This window comes from Diabrotica virgifera, chromosome 8 (assembly GCF_917563875.1).
Source record: "Diabrotica virgifera virgifera chromosome 8, PGI_DIABVI_V3a".
In the NCBI taxonomy this organism is placed as follows: domain Eukaryota; kingdom Metazoa; phylum Arthropoda; class Insecta; order Coleoptera; family Chrysomelidae; genus Diabrotica; species Diabrotica virgifera.
In genome coordinates this window covers 122,180,169-122,202,267 of record NC_065450.1, presented here as the reverse complement: position 1 = coordinate 122,202,267, position 22,099 = coordinate 122,180,169, and the positions used below count along the sequence as shown (strand labels likewise).

General features: G+C 33.9%; 1 protein-coding gene across 1 annotated transcript in view; it reads left to right on the top strand.

The window, feature by feature from the left end:
* The window catches only part of LOC126890768 (lysophosphatidylserine lipase ABHD12-like), a 193,835-nt gene that overhangs the window by 95,857 nt on the left and 75,879 nt on the right, over positions 1–22,099 (top strand). The window contains exon 2 of the mRNA XM_050659952.1: positions 9,723–9,841. Within this exon, the coding sequence (XP_050515909.1) occupies positions 9,723–9,841 (119 nt within the window). The remainder of the gene's footprint in view (positions 1–9,722; positions 9,842–22,099) is intronic.

The following is a 22,099-nucleotide window of genomic DNA, read 5'->3' as shown; positions in this document are numbered from 1 at the left end:
TGGCTTAACACTGATGATGGATTACTTGCTAATCCGAAAACGTTTTGTTTTGTGATGTAACCCTTATTGGGGTCTTTTAAATATACCTTTTACAAAAGATCCTGTATTTTTTGTGATTTATGGTATACAGCCAGCTACAGGAATTTTATTTTCCTCCGTGGATTGTTAAAAAAGTATATCTACGAAATAAATTATTTTTCAAACTCTTTCAAACTAGTTTGACAAACAGTTTGAATTTTCAAACCTGTACGATTGACCAGTTTGACTTGACTTGAATTATTTGTCAGAAGGATTGACTTGAGTTTGACTTGAAATTAAGTCAAAGTCAAGTCAAGTTCAAACATTCAAGTCAAACTTGTGCAACTCTAGGTAGAGTATATTCCAGCTTGGATTTAATAATAAATTTAAATAATTCGAGTGAGTCTGCATTAATCAATTTATTTTCGTTGCCTGTAGCCCCAACGAAAGTCCCCAGTCGAAGTCTTTCCAGCTTGAAATCCTGCTCGTCAATTCCATCAGATGCGTAGTCTAGATTATATTCAGTGTTGTCTGGATTTAATAATATAGCCGGCATTAGATAAGCAAACTTATTCGTTAAATTCTGTAGCTGTTGAACACACTCACGAATTTCTACAATAACTCTAACGAAGAAAACAGCTTTCGTCTCAATTCATTTTCACAAGAAAAGTTAGCATCTCTAGTTCCGTCATTAAAAATGTGCCTTCTTGTTATACACCTCTGAGGTTTTATGGAAATTCCAAGTTCTTCACACATATTTTTTGCATAACCTACGGCGCCATTTGCTCATGTCTCTCTTTTCTTTGTCAATATCATCTGCACAGCATTTACTTTCTGAGCGCACAATCTTATGTCAAGTCCTTTTTGTAAATATTTTGTGCATCACTTCATGTAGCACCGGTTGGCACAGGCCCAAAAACAAATATAGGAAAATGACTGCATCGAAACTAGTAAAGCACCTGCATCTGTCCTAGTGTTTAAGCTTTCACCTGCCTCAGTTTTTCATCTGCTTTCACCTCAGTTTTTCCAAAGTGACAAGAATGTCTTTGTAATGATGCCATGTCACATTTACGGCATCGCTTCTTGCACTCCACCGCGTGTCTAGAACCCTTTTAAGCTTTTGCCTGTAGCTGCTATCAGAACTTCCCAACGATGTGTCGATATGGAAAAAAAAAGAAAAGCAACGTTCTAAAGTGCCGGAAAAAGTTATTGAATCCACCTCAACTGAGGCAGCGTGTAAACATACTAGGTTTAACGAATGATTTGAGCAAGGTACGAATTCAGCTTTAGGGTTTATTTCTTGAATTCTTTGGTGAACTCCTGAACCCTTTACACCCATAACAGTAGCATTATCATATGCTTGGCCTCTCCAGTTGCGTATATCTAGGCCGTCAGCTTGAATCTTGTTCAAAATCATCTTTGAAATTCCTTCAGCGTTTTGTCTTTAGTTTCAATGAAATCTGTAGAAGATTCCATTACTTTTACTTCCTGATTTTCAATTACTACGTATCTTAATACCTGACTTGTTTGATCTTTATGAGAAGGATCTGAAGTGCTGTCGAATATAGGTAATTGAATAATACTTAGCTTTTTTTATTTGTCCGATGATATTTTAGCGAAAATTATTTCTAAAAAAGCCAATAAATTCGTTTTGTATTTGTGGTGACATATAAGTGATTGAAATTTTGCAACATATTTTAGATCTTACAAGATGTTCACGAAGTACAGGATCGTATAGACGTTTCCCACAAGGTAGTATAGACGTTGTTGCCAGTCGCTACAAAATATCATTCATATTTACAAATTATAAAAGTAATGAAAAATTCCTTGCTCCTTTCAATCTGTTCGAATTTGTAGTTGCGATAAAAATATAAAATGGTTCAAATATTTACCAAATACTTTTATTATTTACTGTTAAATTTTGCCGCCCCCTAAAAAGTGCCGCCCGGGGCGGGCCGCCCCTGCCGCCCCCACTACGCTACGCCACTGGTACGATATAACGCCCAAGGGCGTGCTATTGAAAAATAACGCCCTAGGGCCTATTAAATTTAAATATCGAGTTAAATACTGTCAAGTTGACAAATAAAACTCTAAGTAAAACTATGGTTACCACAATTACGTTACGACTATTTCTGGTAAATGTACTTATTTGAAAACTAATTAATTCACATTCGAGAAAAGTAAACCAAAAGTAAACCGTCTATTTTTGTATTTTTACTAATGCCATACTCTGTATGAGAGTACAAAGACTCGTTTCATATAGTTTCTCTGAACTGCATTTTTGGAATATTTTCCCAGCGGTGCCTTTTGATATTTTGATATCTAGGTCAACAGAAAACTAGAATCGAGTCGCCATTTATTTCACTTATTCCCCGTTAGAGGGCGTTCTAACCTTACTCCGGTATAAATAGTTTTATTGTATACCGAGAACTACGGAAGTTTTGATTTAAATTTGTCTTCTTGCATAGCCTCCTTGACAAAAGGTAGACCTAGAAATAGCGCTATCGGGGGATGGCAGGAGACAGATTTAAATCAAAAGTAAGCCGTCTATTTTTGTATTTTTACTAATGCCATACTCTGTATGAGAGTACAAAGACTCGTTTCATATAGTTTCTCTGAACCGCATTTTTGGAATATTTTCCCAGCGGTGCCTTTTGATATTTTGATATCTAGGTCAACAGAAAACTAGAATCGAGTCGCCATTTATTTCACTTATTCCCCGTTAGAGGGCGTTCTAACCTTACTCCGGTATAAATAGTTTTATTGTATACCGAGAACTACGGAAGTTTTGATTTAAATTTGTCTTCTTGCATAGCCTCCTTGACAAAAGGTAGACCTAGAAATAGCGCTATCGGGGGATGGCAGGAGACAGATTTAAATCAAAAGTAAACCGTCTATTTTTGTATTTTTACTAATTCACATTCATTCAAATTTTTTGCATTTAAAAAATAATTTAGGGTATTACGGGTATTACCCTATTCATTTTTACTTTATCGTACTACATAAGTAGTATAGTATAATAGATAAGGTTATAGGATCGTGCAAAAATTTTTTTTCAGATTTCACTTTTTTTCGACGTTTTGAGTCCCCTGAGTCTAAAAAGCAAATAAAAACGCTGGACGGAAGGGCCGCCCGAGAACTTTATCGTACCGATCTATTATCGTTATCGTACTAGATACTGACATTCTCGGCCGCCCGAGAACTTTATCGTACCGATCTATTATCGTTATCGTACTAGATACTCACATTCTATAAAAATAACAAAGTTACTCGTTATTTTAATATTTTAGAAACACCTTGTATACTTGAAAATATTTTATGGTTCTACGCATCATTAATTCCTGTATTTCAGAAAATGTTCGATGCCATGTTTCGGGGACACACTATAGATGTATAGATTATTGCATAAATCAATAGAATATTATAGTCATACTTTCATTTCAAATTAGTTAATTTTTCTGAGAAATTAATAGTTTAAAATATCTGAATTTCATTCTATTTCTATTACGCCAGTCAATGCGCGAGATTAAGAACAATATATTACATCCGAATTCTATCCTACTGCATGGATTTTAATGAAATTTTGGGAGTAGCCCAATCTCCTAATTCAAAGTCTATCCTATATACTATGGCGCGGGGGTGGAACATGTTTATTTTAGAATTACATGCAGAAAAAGAAAGATTTTTAAGAAAATTTAAAAATGCATTCTATAATTTGATCACATTTTTTACAAAAACCATTCATTTTAAACCCGTTCAATTTTTGAAAGTAGAAATAACACTTTATTAAAAGGTATTGCAGAAGAAAAACAATGCATTTAAATTCTGGTGGATGAGGGGTTAAATGTACGTACTTCTCATTTTTCCTTAAAGTACATTAGTCATATATTTTTTGCACCATATCTCGCTTAGTTTGAATGTAACCGACATTTAACGGTGCTCGTTTTAAAGGCCTTTTCAAACACTACAAAAGGCGTTGGTGGCATTATACACCTACAACCTACCGTTCCTCTGTTATTTCAAGCTGAATACACCAATTTGAGCATGCACCAAAGAACAAACTCTTTTCACCTACCATATCTCTTTTTGTATTATAAATAGAACATTTACGAAAGAACGAATCTCTTTGTTATTTATAATCTAAAAAACTTTTATATAGTGTTTTTGGTTCGATGCATAGTTTTTAAGGTATTCACAAAAAACCGTCCGAAAAGGTATCATTTTTCAATGAAAATGGCAAATTTTCAACTACGCATAACTCAAAAAGTATTGAGTTCTCAAAAAAAAGTATAGACCAGTTTTTGTCTAGAAATAGGTTCTCTAGCCACTTCCGTGCTTATTTTGACCAACAAATTTTCCACCCCCTTGAAGGGTTGTGAACCGGCCCAAGATAAAAGCGCCATAGTATATAGGGTAGATTTTGTTTCTTGAGCTATTCCCTACTTACTGTGAAAATATCAAGTACATCGATGTAGTAGGATGTAATGCGGAGCCAAATACCATCATTGACTGCCCTATAATAATGCTCTGCTATGATCGCCTGAGAGAGGACACACACAAGATTATTAACCCGGTCTATATAGACATTTCAAATAACAAAAATTGCCGGAGAGCCAAATTTTTGTGGAGAGCTAGGGTATACCATAACAAATAAAGTTTAAAAAGTCCCCATCGATCCCATGTGTGCGTCAAAAGTTATTCGGGGTCAAAGGTCAAAATTTGAGATTTTTTGGAATTTTTTTCGAAAACGGTAAGTTTTATCAAAAAAATCCTTAAACCAAAGTTGTAAATCCTAAAATTCTCGACAAAAATAGTCCTTACTATTTTTTCCTAAGAGTTGCCATTCCTGAAATATCGCGATTCAAAGAGTCACATTATACATGATATGCACACGTTTCCACACCACCTGTGAGGTAGTGTACTCGGCGCGTTTTTTTTTACCGTGGTTTTCCCTGTAGGCCTACTCCACTAACTGTTTTGACAATTCTAGGATAATTTAAGGAAGCAATACCGGTCAAGTTCTAGATATTACCTAATTATTGATATTGATTATTAATATTGCTATTGATTATTAGGTTAACTATTGTTTTGATTTCTTTAGATATTTTAATCAGATTCATATTCTTGAAAGTCTACTTCAACAGTCAAGTCTTCTTCGATTTCATCCTCTTCCTCTTCCTCTTGCTGGATGTTCAAAAATTGTTCAAATGTGACTGAGTCATTGGTCTCTTCATTAAAATCACAGGAGCCTTCCTCTGTTGTACTAAACTGGACATTTGAGCAAGACTGACCTTGGCAGTTGGTACACACTAGAGAACACAGCAACCCGACTTTTTTACATCCACATTTGGCACTACAACCTTTTTTGCGATTGCAAAAAATAGTGTTAAGGAGTTTTTCTGGAGCAGGTGGGATTAAGGTTTTAATCGGTTCCAGAGTATTATCTATTAATTTCCAACCCCAGTCTTCTGGATTCAGTTCATTGCCTAGCCATGTTTGAACTTGATAATATACTCGATGCAAATGTTGAAAAGCAGATGCTGATGTTGGAGGAAGACATGATAGTTGTACTTGTTTCTTGTTTCGCGTATTTTTTACAAAAGTTAAGTATCGGTATTTATCAAGTAAATAATTTTTTTTGGAGCTCCATAAACCGCAAGAAGAAAGCTGAAAGAAAGCTGAAATGTTAACTGACAAATTAACAGCTGCGAATATTGAAGTGAAACAAGCTAAAAATTACGCAGATGTCCTTATAATTGAGACAGCAATTGAAAAATTTAAGGCAACAAACACAACAATTGTAGTTGGTGAAGGTGTTGATTTGTTGGTACTGATTACTGCAAGGACTCCAGTAGATAAAGTTATTTATTTTCTGAAACCTGGAAGGGCTCAACAGCGAACAGAGGTATATTCTTCGAATAGTTTATCGGCTTATCCCAAATGCCAAAAGTATATTTTATTTTTACATGCGATAACCGGCTGCGACATTACGTCCGCAATGTACAGAAGGGGCAAAACGTCAGTACTTAAATTATTCGAAAAAAAAAAAAAAAGATTTGACTGACTGCTGTAAAGTTTTTACAGAACTTGATTCGACACCGCAAACAATAATTACGGAAGGAATTCGCTTTCTTCTTGCGGTTTATGGAGCTCCAAAAAACATTATTTGTCTTGATAAATACCGATACTTAACTTTTGTAAAACATATGCGAAACAAGAAACAAGTACAACTATCATGTCTTCCTCCAACATCAGCATCTGCTTTTCAACATTTGTATCGAGTATATTATCAAGTTAAAACATGGCTAGGCAATAAACTGAATCCAGAAGACTGGGGTTGGAAATTAATATATATAATACTCTGGAACTAATTAAAACCTTACTCCCACCTGCTCCAGAAAAACTCCTTAACACTATTTTTTGCAATTGCAAAAAAGGTTGTAGTGCCAAATGTGGATGTAAAAAAGTCGGGTTGCTGTGTTCTCTAGTGTGTACCAACTGCCAAGGTCAGTCTTGCTCAAATCTCCAGTTTAGTACAACAGAGGAAGACTCCTGTGATTTTAATGAAGAGACCAATGACTCAGTCACATTTGAAAAATTTTTGAACATCCAGCAAGAGGAAGAGGAAGAAGATGAAATCGAAGAAGACGACTGTTGAAGTAGACTTTCAAGAATATGAATCTGATTAAAATATCTAAAGAAATCAAAACAATAGTTAACCTAATAATCAATAGCAATATCAATAATCAATATCAATAATAAGGTAATATCTAGAACTTGACCTGTATTGTTTCCTTAAATTATCCTAAAATTGTCAAAACAGTTAGTGGAGTAGGCCTACAGGGGAAACCACAGTAAAAAAAACGCGCCGAGTACACTACCTCACAGGTGTGGTGTGGAAACGTGTGCATATCATGTATAATGTGACTCTTTGAATCGCGATATCTCAGGAATGGCAACTCTTAGGAAAAAAATAGTAAGGAATATTTTTGTAGAGAATTTTAAGATCTACAACTTTGGTTTAAGGTTTTTTTTTGATAAAACTTACCGTTTTCGAAAAAAATCCAAAAAATCTCAAATTTTGACCTTTGACCCCGAATAACTTTTGACGCACACATGGGATCGATGGGGACTTTTTAAACTTTATTTGTTATGGTATACCCTAGCTCTCCACCAAAATTTGGCTCTACGGCAATTTTTGTTATTTGCCAAGCATTTTGATGTCTGACCGGATTATATAGCAAAATTTCTATTTACTGTAACTTTTCGAGATTTTGAGCTACAGCAACGAGTTTTATGTAATTGAAAAGGTAATTTTACATTTTTTCAAAATATGTAAAAATATATTGGGCATATCTAAAAAAATAAAGATTTTTTTTCATTTCCGGTTCAACCGGAAGCCATATTTTGGGTAAAATTTTTTGTGATAATAGATAATAAAGTACCATATAAGTCTGCAAAATTTCAAATTTTAGTTTCTATTACAAAGGAAGTTACGGGCACTCGAATATTTTTTTATAAAAAATTCATAACTACCCTCCTATGGGGAGTTAAGAAATCTGACTAATGTAATTCAATTTACCGATAGGACATCAAAAATATATCAAAAAATAAACAAATTCCTTGGAGCCATTTTTGAGAAAATCTAGTTCAAAATTATGTCAAATTTTGACCCCTTTAATATAGGCATCCTATAACTTTTTCTGAAAAAAGATAATATTCTTCTTATAGCCCCACCTTTAGGCTATATAACGACTTTTTCAAATTAAACTTATCTTAAAGAAGTTTTTAGTGGAAATTTGAATTTGGAAATGTCAAATTCCGTATTTCTATTTACCTGTCGATGAGCTAACTTTTAGGTAAATTTCATTCGTTTCGGTCAAAATTTGCAAAAATGGGCCTAAATAACCCCCCTATTTCGGCCCCCCTTTGAGAGTTTTTTTTTAAAAGCTTAGTTTCTCGACAAAATTCTCTTAAACTTACTCATACCGAATTTTATCGAAATGGGTCGTTTAGTTTTTGCTGGGCGGTGGCGATATACGTACGTACGTACATACTTCCGACATGTTTTTTTTATTTGCTTTTTAGACTCAGGGCGACTCAAAACGTCGAAAAAAAAGTGAAATCTGAAAAAAAAATTTTTTTCACGATCCTATAACTTTATCTATTATACTATACTACGTAGAGTACGATAAAGTAAAAAAACATGTCGGAAGTATGTACGCACGTATGTCGCCACCGCCCAGAAAAAACTACCGGACCGATTTCGATGAAATTCTGTATGAGTAAGTTTAAGAGAATTTTGTCGAAAAACTAAGCTTTTAAAAAAAACGTCTCAAAGGGGGGCCGAAATAGGGGGGTTATTTAGGGCCCATTTTTGCAAATTTTGACCGAAACGAATGAAATTTAACTCAAAGTTATCTCATCGATAGGTAAATAGAAATATGAAATTTGACATTTCCAAATTCAAAATGGCGGCCAACATCGCCGACCGCCTACCCGACACATTTCCCTAACTATCTAAAAACTTTTTTAAGATAAGTTTAATTTGAAAAGTCGTTATATAGCCTAAAGATGGGGCTATAAGAAGAATATTATCTTTTTTCAGAAAAAGTTATGGGATGCCTATATTAAAGGGGTCAAAATTTGACATAATTTTGATCTAGATTTTCTCAAAAATGGCTCCAAGCAATTTGTTTATTTTTTGATATATTTTTTATATCCTATCGGTAAATTGAATGACATTAGTAAGATTTCTTAACTCCCATAGGAGGGGAGTTATGAATTTTCTATAAAAAATATTCGAGTGCCCGTAACTTCCTTTGTAATAGAAACTAAAATTTGAAATTTTGCAGACATATATGGTACTTTATTATCTATTATTATAATAAATTTTACCCAAAATGTGGCTTTCGGTTGAACCGGAAATGAAAAAAATCTTAATTTTTTTAGATACAACCTGTATATTTTTACATATTTTGAAAGAATGCAAAATTACCTTTCCAATGACAAAACTCGTTGCTGTAGCTCAAAAACTCGAAAAGTTACAGTAAATAGAAATTTTGCTATAATCTTGTGTGTGTCCTCTCTCACGCGATCATATCAGAGCATGATCTTAATTTTTGAATTTTAATTTGTCTTAAAATTTCACAAGTTTAATATTCTAATTTCCTGTATATGAAACAATGTCAGCTGTTACTTTCGTAAAAAGAAGAAGATTTAGGAGAGCATATCCTCTTTCAGTCTGCGTCAGTTCATTCTGCAGTTGCTTCCACTGCATATGGAAGGTTCTTAACCTTACCATGATCAAATTTTTTAATGTGTTTTTGTGAAAATCTTTGTGCTGTTCTAGATTTTTTTAAGCTTTAAGTATTTGCAATTTTTATTTTTTATTTCAAAAAACTGGATCCCTCTCTTTATAGTGGTACCTCACCTTTGATGTGAGTTAAACTTTGCAACATTTAAAATTAGTTGCTTATAAGAGATGATATTTTATTGTAGCATAGCTCAGAAGATGCTTTGTAAGATGAAAATGCTCAGCAAGGAATAACTAAGTTTTACACACTTCAAAAATACTTTTTCTCCATTCAGTTGTCATAGGTGTATGCAAAACATATTAGATTTTTCAATTAATTAATAAATATACGATTTTATTGTAAATAAGTAAAATTATCTTTTAATACATTATTTCTGTTTTGTTTTAGGTTTATAATTATTATTGCAACGATATTCCTCGTGCTATTATTTATTCATTCTATAATAATTCCACTGATCTACAAATATTCTTTTAAAGTGCAATCAGCAGCTCTATTTTTAAACTTTGGTAAGTAGGTAGCATAATCTATAGATTAAAAAAAAACATTAACACGTTGACGGACAAAACGTCTATAGACGTCTAATTTCCATTGATGTAATATAAAATTTGATAAAATATTGAGTCGTGGCAAAAAACGGCGTCAAAAAATGTCACATTACATCTACAGATGCATATGAAATGTAACACGACGTCCATGGTTGTCGTTCACATGTTTACAACAAAATGTTAAAAAAATCATTGTTTCCATAAACTATAAGCTAAAAAAAATTCAGAATTTCCCTATTCTCCTTGCAAAATAAATATAGTGTCACAACACTTGCTTATACATTTGACGCATTGTCCGTCAACGTGTCAAATAGTCCACTCCTCACAGACGAAAATGTCACTAAACCTCCAAAAATCATAAGAACAGGCTGAATTATTTTGCCGAGAATGTCAATTTTGGAATTATAAAAAAGATTCAAAAAAGTTTGCTTCTTCCTACCCCCTGAATTTTTCATCTAAAACCTGACTTTTTCACCCCTTCGTAAGGGGAGCGAGAAAGAAAAACATCGATTTAATTCAAAAAGGAAATGTAGTTGAGCTAATTTTGAATATACATTTTTATTGGCAGTTTTTGTGTAAAATAAACCGTTCTCTCAGAAACAACGCTTTAAGCAACCTACGATTTTTAATGTCAGTTAGGCGCGCGAAATCAACTTTTTAAATAAAATAATTTTAAAAATAATTTATTGTCCTCGAGTGTCCTATCGACAAATGTCGAATGCTTTTGAACGGTGAAGGGTGCAGTTTCGTATGCAGTTTTTGCATTTTCCTCAAATTAGTTCAGTTTCTACAAAGCTGGTAAATAAGTAAACTGTAAAGCTTTATTTAGGCAAAAGAGAATAAAAAAATATGATGGAACATCAAAGCAAATCCCTATACAATTTGGAGGAATATGGTAAGTAGGAAGTATTACTCGAGATACTGCTATTGATATACCTGGAAAATCCTCAAGAAAAAAGTTTGAGAAAAAAAAAGACCTGGTGGTGGTCAAACGATTTTCAAGACAAAAATTAAGGACAAGAAAAACAAAGATCTTCAAAACTGTACTGTCGACAAAAAGATTCTCGTAAATTAGCTGAAAGGAGTAAAAAAGGACATGAAATATAGTGGTTTAGTATCGGCCGAACAAAAAAAGAGCTGATCGAATTTATTGAGACGCATCCAATGTTAAAATGTAACTTCAAGATAAAAATATTGTATACAAAAACGATTAAAAGCTATCAGCTGATATCGTATCTGACGTACACGGGAGACCAGTGACAACTGAAATGACAATAATTACTTTAATTCGTATACGAGCATCAAACTTCGTACACGAAGTATTCGAAAATACAAGAAATTCGATTTCAAGCCCATTTCTTCCAATTTTGTATGCGAAATATGCACTCGAATTAATTCGAAAATACTACCCCAGGAAGGCGAAACAAATGTCGTTAAAATAGAGCAAAACAAGCAAAAATTTTAATCAGATTAGTTGTATTCGAGATGAAAATAATAAAATACTATTTCACATTTTCAGTTGGCTGGTATCTTCCTCAGGACCCTCATGTAGTCCTTATTTCGAGTAGGAATCAGTATGCTCCCTTAAGAGGCTACATCAGCGCGTCATCAATATTAATTCGAGAGATAGTAGCCCCACCGTTTTTCGAAAGTACTGCGAACCTTTGGCGACAGTGCGTCGGCAGTAGGTACGTGACACTATCAAAGACAAAGGTACAATATTGTGATAATATACATTTTGGCCAAATTTCTCTATGTGGCCAAATCAGTCAGTTTAATTTTATAAGTTCAATTACTTGTTATAGATAATCTATTTTAGTAGTTTCAATGTGACACAAAACCTAAGCATGGCATAACAAATTTTATTTAAAGAAAGTGTATTTTTTTGTTATTTTTAATGGCTTTACAGACTCGTTTTTGTAATATTTTATTTAATTATAGAGTAACTTCTACATACTAACATGTTTCTCAAATTGGGATCTGTACCGCCGCCGTACTCTACTATATTACGTATATGTTTGCCAAATAACTCTGACAAACTCTGTGTGACAAAATATTTAAAATTAATGCTGCATCTTGGAACGCGTTTTCCGTCTTGATCACGCGCTGATGTAGCTATAGCAAATTGTTTTATCCTCAACCTCGTATCGCGTCAATTGACTCCTTCCTTTGTGGCTAACGATGTTTAGACTGAATTCGTTATTTTTAACACTCCGGTGATAATCTTATGCAGTGAGGCACAGTTTGTCGCTTTATATTGCCAGCAGTACTAGCGCGCACGTATTTGATACATATATATTTGCAATATATTATAATATATTATATTAACTATAAAATATTATAGTAAGAAAATGAGACATTGTGCGATAAAATCGGTGCACTGGGCTCAGAAATAAAACTCTTCAAATATAGCGGAAAAGGTTGCTTTTGACCCTTTCGAGAATGTCTGTAAACCTGTATTGCCCCATTTTCCAATATATCTTTTAATAAATGTAGCAGTTAGTGCTAGATTTGTTCTAGTTTGTTCTGTAATTTTGAAGTCTGTTCTGAAAATATAAAAGAATTTTGGAAAAAAATATGTGGCATTTTAAGTTTACATAAACTTGTACGGCCCACTCGAAAATAAAACTTTCGGGAATATTCAAACAAATAGTCACTTGGTGCTAAGTTTGTTCTACCTCCAGGCGAAAGCGAATAATTAGTTTTCCATAAACAAAAAAGTTATTCAACATATAATGTGGCGCTCCAATTTTACGTAAAGCTGTACTGCCCCATATAGAATCCAAACGATTAGAGAAAATCTGAATAAATCACAAGTTAGTGCTAGGTTTGTTCTGCATTTTTGCCAAAGGGTGTAATTTGTTCTACATAAACAAAAAAAAAGATATATACAAGATATAATGTGGCGCTCCAAGTTTACGTAAAGCTGTACTGCCCCACTGCCCCATATAGAATCCAAACGGTTGGAGAAAATCGGAAAAAACCACAAGTTAGTGCTAGGTTTGTTCTGCATTTTTGCCAAAGCCTGTAATTTGTTCTGCATTAACAAAAAAGATATATAAGATAAAATATGGCGCTCCAATTTTACGTAAGGCTGTACTGCCCCATATAGAATCCAAACGATTGGAGAAAATCTGAATAAACCACAAGTTTGTGCTAGATTTGTTCTGCATTTTTGCCAAAGCGTGTAATTTGTTGTGCGTACCCAAAAAAGTTATTCAAGATACAGTATGGCGCTCTGCCACCTATAGGATCCGAACGATTGGAGAAAATCTAAATAGACCGTAAGTTAGTGCTAGGTTTGTTCTGCATTCTTGCCAAAGCGTGAAATTTACGCAAAAAAAAGTTACACAAGATATTATGCGTTGCTCCAATTCTACCTAAAAATGTACTGCCCCATATAAAATCCAAAGAAAAATTTGAATAGACAACTAGTGCTCTAACTTTGTAAATTTCTCCATAAGCGTTGTATAACACAATGAAAACTGAAATAATGAGAAATTTCAAATTCAGTAGCAAAACACGCAGTTTTTCAGCATAAATAAAAATTCAGTTTAACTATGACACACAGTACGGCGTTGCTGTTTGGGAATTAGAAATATTTTCATAAATACTATTTCATATTTTCATAAATATAAATTTTAATAATAAAAAAAGACAGACAAAGTTTTCAGTAGTAATTGCACAAGAGCCCTAAAATTATTGAATTTTTCCCGAGTGACACTTTGACAGTTTTAATTTCACGAGCCGAAGGCGAGTGAAATTATATCAAAGTATCACGAGGACAAAAATTCTATATTAATTTTAGAAATCGAGTTCAATTTGTTGCGATTATTTCATGAATAAAACTATTAAAAACCAAAATTATATTGTAATTCATTTATTTAAGTACAAATTAGTACAATTCAACACACAGTTGTTATAAATATTTTACGGTTGAAAGTCATCACTTTTATAATTTGTAAAACATTAATTGTCATTAATGTCGCTGAATGTATTTTTTCATAGCAACGAAGGACATCTGACGTAATATACTTGACGACGGGAAATTATCAAAAATTATCGATTTAATTTAGATTTCTGTAGCTTTCTATTGGTCAGAATCTCCTATGAATGAAATAATCAATCTAATAGCACATAAAATAATATCAAAAATATTACTCTACATCCCACCAGATTGAAAACAATGGGAACCTTTTCTGGTTACACCTCCGAGGCTTCTAAAATTTGCAAGCCGTAACGGACGCTGAGACTAAAGAAGGTGAGGGGATTTTATAACTTACAATTCACGTCCCATCTGCTTAGCGCAGTAAAGTTCCAACGAGAATGGTTCCCTTCGTACTCCAATCAGAGTAAACACGTAAATCAAAATGAATAACCATTTTCAATTTCGTTGCAACACGAAACTATAGCCGCATTACATTGTAGTTCAATCAGAGAGTGCAGCAAGCTCCTCTAGCAGACCTAGCACTAACTTGTGGTTTATTCAGATTTTCCGTAAACGTTTGGATTGTATGTGGGGCACTACAGGTTTAGGTAAAATTGGAGCGCCATATTATATGCTTCTTCTTCTTCTTCTTGTAATAGGACTATGTCCTGTTTCTTCTGTTACAGTCTTTGCTGCGATCCGGAGCTCCAACTCTCGTACCATCGTTTTTTGGGTCTTCCTATGGGTCGCTTGGTGTTGGGCTTCTGTGTTTTCGCCCAATGCGCCATACGTTCAGGGTCCATCCGATCTACGTGGTCCCTCCACATGCGTCGTCACGCTCTTGTCCATCTCACTACGTCCTGAATGCCTAGCTCTCTCAATGTGTCTTCGTTTCGTATTCTATCTCTGAGTGTGATACCTCTTATGGATCTTAGGGTTTTCATCTCTGTTGTTCTCATTATCTGTTTGGTCTTTGTTGTCTCGGCCCTTGTCTCAGCTGCGTATGTCAGTACGGGTCTAACACATGTCTTATAAATGCGGACTTTGCTTTCGGTGCTCATATATTTATTCCGCCAGATTATATCCCTCAGGAAACCAGATATTCTCGCTGCTTTCATTGCCTGCTGTTTTGATTCTTGCCACAGATGCCTGTCGCTAGATATTTCCACACCTAAGTATCTGCAATCCATTACCTGTTCGATTATATGGTCGTCCACTACTAACTTAGATCTAATTGGGTTCCTGGATATTACCATCGATTGGGTTTTCTCTTTGGATAGTGTCAGGTTATACTTTTCGGCGGTTATTTTGAATTTTTGTAGTAGGCGTTGTAAGTCATCTTCGTTTTCGGCTATTAAGATTGCATCATCTGCGTAGCAAAGTACTCTCATGGTTCGGTTACCCATTTTGTATCCCTGATTCATTATGTTAACACTACCTATAACTTCATCCATTATTAAATTAAATAGGCATGGACTGAGGCTGTCCCCTTGTCTAATGCCTGCATTGATTTTGATTTCTTCCGTGAGCCCGTGTGTGGTTTTAATTCGTGTTTTGTTGGATCTATTGAGCTCTTTGATTATGTTTCTATATTATATGCTGTGTAACTTTTTTGTTTACGTACAACAAATTAGACGCTTTGGCAAAAATGCAGAACAAATTCAGCACGAACTTGTGATTTATTCAGATTTTCTCCATTCGTTTAGATCCTATATGGGGCAGCACAACTTTACATAAAATTGGAGCGCCACATTATATCTTGTATAACTTTTTTGTTTATGCAGAACAAAGTACACGATTTGGCAACACTGCAGAACAAACCTAGCACTAACTTGTGATTTGTTCAGATTTTCTCCAATCGTTTGGATTCTATATGAGGCAGTACAGATTTACGTAAACTTGGAGCGCCACATTATATCTTGTATAACTTTTTTGTTTATGCAGAGCAAATTACACGCTTTGGCAAAAGTACAGAACACACCTAGCACTAACTTGTGGTTTTTCAAGATTTTCTCCAATCGTTTGGATTCTAGATGGAGCAGTGGGGCAGTACAGCTTTACGTAAACTTGGAGCGCCACATTTTATCTGGTATATCTTTTTGGTTTATGCAGAACATATTACACGCTGTGGCAGAAATGCAGAGCAAACCTAGCACTAACTTGTGGTTTATTCAGATTTTCTCTAATCGTTTGGATTCTATATGGGACAGTACACCTTTACGTAAAATTGGAGCTCCACATTTTACGTTGAATAACTTTTTTTATTTATGGGAAACTAATTATTCGGTTTAGCCTGGAGGTAGAACAAACTTAGCACTAAGTGGCTATCTATTTGAATATTCCGGAAAGTATTTGTTTTCGAGTGGGCCGTACAAGTTTATGTAAAGTTAAAATGCCACATGTTTTTTTCAGTAATTCTTTTATTTTTTTAGAACAAACTTCAAAAGTACAGAACAAACTAGAACAAAATATATTGGGAACTGGGGCAATACAGGTTCACAGACATCTTTCGAGGGACATATCTCAGACCCAAGACCCCTAGAGGGATATAAAATAGATATTGGCTACTTTTTTAGGGTACAATAATATGCTAAAAGGACATCGCACACATCTTATGGAAAATATAATGTCACTCAAATTCAATAAAATTTATACGATTGGATTCGTTTTAATATATCGATCAATTCTTATCATTGCGCCAACTCTTAATTATGATTAATTACGGCGCAAATTGCAATTAAAGTTTATCGAAATCACATTTTTGGAGTCCACAAAATTATTGCTCTGAGTGCTATTCATAACAGCTTAAATCCCGCTGGGCCTAAGCGGATTAGTGAAACTAATCCGCTGATTTATGGAGTACCGAAAATCTGGGTATTTTAAAATATTTTTCTCTCTCTAACTTATGTACCTACCCATTTGATTTCAGATTTATCTATATCAATTTCTGCTCTTATTTTTGAAAATAGAGAGTTAGCGCAATGATAAGATTTGATCGTTAATTTAAAACAATCTATTGGTATAAATTTTATTGAATTTGAGTGACATTATATTTTCCATAAGATGTGTGCGATGTCCTTTGTTAAAAATCCGCGGCCCCCCTACAAAAGTGGTCGAAAAGTAAAAATATTTTTCTCGTCTTTCTAAGACGTGCCGAATAATATATCGCTTCTAGTATTGCAGCGACTTTAGTAGTTTTAGTTACAATTTCCGAACCGGAAATCCGAGGTGAAATTTCCTACCTTTAATACCATCTTTGGGTTAAAAGCTCTCATTCGACAACTCATTTGTCATTACCTATATCTGTTCTAATTACAAAGGGATCGTGTTTACGGAGTAAATTTGATTAGAACATGTGCATAATTTGTTTTGCTGCTGATGTGTTTTTGACCTTTGACCAGGCTCATAGAGGTAATATTATGTTTCTGTGTCAAAAATGTTTAAAAGTTAAAGCCAAATAAGTTATGCTATAGAATAACCGTTGCCCAAGCCAAAACTCACTCTTATGACCGGTACCAGAAATTCGCAATTGATGGAATCGATTTATCTCTGGAAGATAAATTGACGTACCAGTTTTCGTTTTTCTAAATAGAAGCGTTCTAGAGGTATTTGAAAAAAACTTATTAAAAGATGCCCTCTTCAAAGAGCTCTAACTCCCTTAGGAAGCATTTTCGGACTAGGTGAATTGGGTTAAATTAAAAGATTGTCCGAGGAATCTCCAATCTTCGTTTGATAGAAGAGTTTCTAGACACCCTGTGTATTAAATAATGCGGTATTAAAAAATTTATAAATTATAACTGTTTTGAAAACTAAAAAAAACTAAGCGAAGTCGAATCTTGAGTTTTAGTAACTTCAACAGAATAACCAGGTAAAAAAAAATTTAAATTGAAATAATTTCATTACTTATTGCATTCATTAGCAAATAGTAAAGACGGGTCGAGACAGCTAGCCCTACCATAATATAGTTATAAGATTTATATTTTTTATTACCTAAAAATTTGGAAAATATTTTAGGATATTTTAATATTAATTCAGATTAGAAGAAAAATATGTTGAACATTTGGAAAACAGTTAACAATATACATATTTTAAGCATATTCAAAGAAGACGGAAATTACATACTAGTCAAAACAGCTTGTTTATATTATTAGAATAGTAGAAATAATTTATAGCAATCAAACATTGTTAAATTACCATTTAAAATTTACAAATTTTTACTTAATAAATGCATCTCGTTATAAACAATGATTCAATGATGTGAACAACATTTGAAAATAAATCAGTCATATAGATCTGGATCCCGCGTATAAAAAAAAAGTTGATTAATAGCAAGCTGAAAATTTGTTAATAGCTTAAGGGTGTCTAGTTGGACAAACTTTGATGTATGGGAACACTGGAACAGGGGAAGTTTTAATTGTGGAACAATTTAAAAATTTGGAACGTCAGAGCACGAAAACGTCCCATGTATTTTGTCAAAGAGAACTTCCAATTGATTTGTTACCCTTTCATTAAACTCTCATGCAAAAATCAGACCGCTATTTGTCACCTGTCATAATTCCTGTCATTTGACATGTTCTACGTGTTCCACTCATTAAAATGCCCAGTTGGTGATAAATAGCAGACTGATTTTTGCAGGACAGTTTAATGAAAGGGTAACAAATTAATTGGAAGTTTTGTCCGACAAAATACATGGAACGTTTTCGTAGGCTGACGTTCCAAATTTTTAACCTGTTCCAAAATTAAAACTTTCCCTGTTCCAGTGCTCTCATACATCAAAATTTGTCCGACTAGAGACCGTTAAGTTATTAACAAAATGTTCAGCTTGCTATTAAATTAATCAACTTTTTTTGGTACGCGGGATCCAGGACTAATAGGGAATATACATTGAGGGAAATGTGGCAACTGCGCTAACCTGCGTTAGTTAAAGCTTCTGTTCGAGTACGAGTTTTTGGTGCAATAGAGCTGTTAGAATGGACAGAATGAGTCTGTTTTGAAGCAAGGCTGTCCATAAATAAATCAAAAACAAAGTTTATGATTACTTTAATTTTTAAAATATTTTTTCTGTCTGACAAAATACATGGGACGTTTTCGTAGTCTGACGTTCGAAACCTGTAACCTGTTCCACAATTAAAACTTCCCCTGTTCCAGTGTTCCCGTACATCAAAGTTTGTCCGACTAGCCACCGTTAAGCTATTAACAAATTTTCAACTTGCTATTAATAAACTTCTCTTGGTACGCGGGATCCAGACCTATTATTCAATAAGTCAATAATACAACAACGTTGTATTCTTATGACATAACAAAACATATAGGTAAACATTGCGGGGTGATCCTATAATAAAGGAGGATAATATTATAGATAAAAACCATTTCTTTTATTTTCAACAAAATGTAATCAGTGCCAGTGCAGTGTTATCAGATAATTTGGTATGGGGTATATTTTTTTTATTTTTGTTGTATGTCTAGTAATTTAATAACCAAATAGTAACTACAATTTTTTAATTTTTATACTAAGTAGGTATGTAATTTGTATTAAGATAACATATCATGATATGATAATGACCAAGGTAAAAAATTCTTACTTGTTTATTTATATTCATAAATAAAAATCATTTTGTCATAAACATATATTCTAAAGCTGAGTTTGATTTACAACAGTCACTCGGTCGTTGAGAAATAATAATAAAACATTATAAAGAGATATGTCTTAAAAATTAAATTTTTTTAAACGGAAATTTCTGTTTCAGTAATAAAATATCTGTCCAATTTACTATCATTAGAGAATTAGAAATATCTCGAGAACTAAAGTTAACTGAATGATGAAAAAGGGATGAAGGGGTTTTGAAGAGTGACCTGCTTAATAAAAATATATTCATCTATTTGCTACATCCGGTTATACCGGAAGTTGGTTATAACTTCGTTTTTTTTAATGGGACACGCTGTATACTTTTACTATTTTGGATTCTCCTCAATGTCTTCTTTCTTAAAATATGAGGTTTTGTATTATTGTACAGGGTAGTTTAAAAGATAATTACGTTTTTTTATTAATTTTGTAGCAATCTTCACACCCAGTAGAATTGTCATTTTTGGCAACAAAAATTCTATTTATGTTCAGATGATTTTTAATATAGTCTACTTTTGTTAAAAATTATTAATATGGCGAAATATTTCATTCTAGTATACAAGGTTAGTCGAATTTGGAAAGAGTATTTTCTGAGTTTTCTTGAATGGAACACCCTGTATTTTTGTATTGTAATGAACTGGTTTTTTATTTCTTAAGCACTACCTATACCTAACTGCTTTTACATGTGAGTTATTCGTGATTCTTTAAGCCAAACGTTAATTGCAACGAAAATTACGTGAAAATTTATTAGGTTGACCGTGAAAATATTCAGTTAAAAATAATTTTTCGAAAATACATATTAATCTGGACTGATCCTTAATTTATTAATATTGGATGATATATGAAAATACCTACTTAGAATAAGTGCTAAAGGTATATGTCAAATCTGTGGATACGATTATGGGCCGATTTTTATTTGGATCTCTCTCCACCGTTTGGGAAAGGGCGTAGTGATTCTTTTTCCCTAATTGGACGTCGGCATATTTTCTTAGGACCAAGCACGATGTCTGCGAACGTACTTTTTCTCAATAATAATTGACAGTGAATTTTAGGAAGCTGGTTCAAAGATCAGTAATCTCAAAAGATCAAAAAAATAAAAAACGTGGTATCAGAAGTACTACCAAATATAAACGGATTCGAAATAGGAAGAGCTTTAAAAGAACTGAAAAATAATAAAGCTCCAGGACACGACGCCGTTGGTATAATTGACGAGCTTTTGAAAACAAGCAAATCAGTAACAATCCCTATACTAACAGAGCTATTTAATAAATGTCTCCATAATAGCAAGATACCTATCGACTGGAACGAAAGTCTAGTAATACTCTTACACAAAAAAGGCGACAAATGTGACCTACAGAATTATAGACCTATATCGATGCTCAGTCAAGTATATAAACTATTTATGAGAATTATTAACAACCTCGGTTGTTACCGCAACCGGTTGACCTACAAAATGAACAATTACCAACCGGTGGAACAGGCTGGCTTCCGCAAAGGACATAGTACATCAGACCATCTGCTGACAATGAGAACATTGATAGAGAAGGCAAATGAATACCAACTACCCGTATTTCTTGCATTCGTAGACTATGAAAAGACGTTTGATAGTATCGAGATATGGGCCGTAGAACAAGCTATTAATAATTGTAGAATAGATTCGAGATATAGGCAATTAATACATAGTAATATATATGAAAATGCCACTATGATAGTACAACTAGACGAAAATACAAATCCCATCCCCGAGCTCATCCGAGGAACTGCAAATTATGATGGAGGAACTCGCAGGCAGCTCCCAATACATCGGTCTAAAAATGAACATGAGAGAAACAAAATTAATGACAAATACATATGACAGCAGAGGTATAACTATAAATGGCAGTGAGATAGAAAAAGACCAGGAATATATCTACCTAAGCCAAATCCTGAAACTTGACAAAGATAACCAAAGTGCGGAAATTACTAGGAGAGCAAGACTAGCATGGGCAGGATTTGGAAAACTTTGTTGGTTATTAAATAACCGCAAAATACCCTAATACTTGAGGAGCAAAGTGTTCGTCCTTCCTATGTATGTCAAACCTAGACCCTAACCAAGGCAAATATGAATAAACTAGCCACAACAGAAAGAGCAATGGAAAGAGCAATGTTAGGTATACGGCTGTCAGATAAAAAGAGGAACGACTGAGTAAGTTCAACAACAAATGTTGAAGACATAACAACAAAAGTTGCCAAATTTAAACGGAGCTTCGCAGGCCACACGGCTAGACAAAAAGGCCAACGTTGGAATGCAACAATACAACACTGGAGACCTTACGAAAGTAAACGACCAAGAGGAAGACGACAGAAGAGGTGGGTTGATGACATTAAAAGAGATGCCCGAACAAATTGGCAATATGTTGCTCAGGATAGAGATCGATGGAAGGAGTTGGGAGAGGCCCATGTCCAAACGTGGACGATAGAAGGCTAAGAAGAAGAAGAAGAAGGTTGAAAAGATGCATTTTGATTTGCTTTAAAATAATAAAGAGAAGCGCATTCAGGTTGTACCTACTAAGAGGAGAGTGAGATATTACAATTGTCTGTTAAGCGAAAAACATTTAATAACAAACAACAAATTTAACAACAGAAGTTAATCGATTAAGAGAGAATGTTTATTGTCCACATTACAGGG